Below are 1,355 nucleotides of genomic sequence, written 5' to 3' on the forward strand. Positions count from 1 at the left end.
TGAGGACGGTGTTGATGTAAGGATCACATCGCGTGCCGAGCAAATCGTGTACGCGACCACCATGCTCGTCAGTGCCGTACCAATCCAAGCTGTCTTTGATGATAGTCGCCAAAGGACGCATGTAAGGTAGGTTGGACCAGAGACGGTCGTAGGTTGAGACGTGCGAGGCGTGGAGCTGCTTTGTGCGACTTGCCCAGAAGCGTTCGCGCGGGTTGTGGGCGTTCCAGATGTTCAAGTCGCCTGTGGCTGTAAGTGAGCAAACCACATCAATCGTCTCCCATTTTATTCTTACCAACTTGCGGTCCTTCGGGGGTACTAATCTTTACGATTGACCCAGCAGGTGCCTTCCATGCCTTTCCGGAGCGAATGGGAAGAGTAAACTCTTGGATGAGCTCGCGAGGTGCATCGCGGATGGTAGAGTAGAGGGTCTGATCGACGGTGAGGACAGAGCCAGGGCCCGGGAGATAAGCCGGGACTGGCTTCTTGATGGGTTTTCTGTTCTTGAGACGTTCGGCACCTGTGGAAGACATTTTTATTGAATTTTTATTTGAGTATTTGTTTATTAAAGGGAGAAGTTGAGATACGAGGCTTTTACACTCGTTCTTGGGTTTTGTAGGTGGAACCTTTGATGCAGCATCAGTCATCTACGGCTATAAGTCGGGGTGGGTATTCCGTTCTCATCTTGAATCCAATTGCGATGTAGACTATCCGTATAGAGTGATTGTATGCGCGGAAATTCAGCTGTTCTCTACAGTAGATATAATGCTGTAAGTACGCCATCGCATTGCAATGGAGCGATCACCCTGCAATGCGACTTCGGCGGTCGGATTACACTCGGCTTTGTGAAGGACTCATTGAGCATACCACTTGATCGAATTGTTCTTCCACTGAGGCGATATACAAGGCTGAAATCCAGGGATATATCGGTCCATTGATCGAATTGCGCTATTCTGTCTGTTAATTGTGGCATGGAATGAACGTGTCAACATGACAGCAATTCGACATACCGTGGTGTCAGCATTAAATATGACTAGTCTGAGATCCTGAAGCTATTACGGTGCAGTCATTTATCCATTCAATTTAACCCCCAATAGCTGTTCCATCTCATGTTTTAATGACTCCACGCCGGCCGGTAACGCTCAACGTCTCTCGTCTGGGTCAGACCATCGTCTCTGACGTTGAATACGTCACGTGGCACAAATTCTTTAAAAACCTTCTGGTCTGCCCCTCATTGCCCCTCCATCGCCCAACCCACCCCGCCTTATGACTTGAAGTCTTGCCTTGCTTTTAGCTTCTCAAATCACCAACCACCCTCCCGAAAACATCAATCATGTCCGAAGAAGCAAAGCCAGTTG

At 48.7% G+C, this 1,355-nt stretch overlaps 1 protein-coding gene across 1 annotated transcript; it reads right to left on the minus strand.

Moving 5' to 3' along the window:
* Positions 1 to 266: 266 nt before the first annotated feature.
* On the minus strand, positions 267 to 530 carry FGSG_12233 (uncharacterized protein; the record flags this gene model as incomplete). The annotated part of the gene is made up of 1 exon (XM_011322727.1): positions 267 to 530. One exon carries the CDS (start codon positions 528 to 530, stop codon positions 267 to 269), a length of 264 nt encoding a protein of 87 aa, XP_011321029.1.
* Between the last annotated feature and the right edge of the window lie 825 nt (positions 531 to 1,355).

The sequence above is a fragment of the Fusarium graminearum genome, chromosome 2 (genome assembly GCF_000240135.3).
Source record: "Fusarium graminearum PH-1 chromosome 2, whole genome shotgun sequence".
In the NCBI taxonomy this organism is placed as follows: Eukaryota; Fungi; Ascomycota; class Sordariomycetes; order Hypocreales; family Nectriaceae; genus Fusarium; species Fusarium graminearum.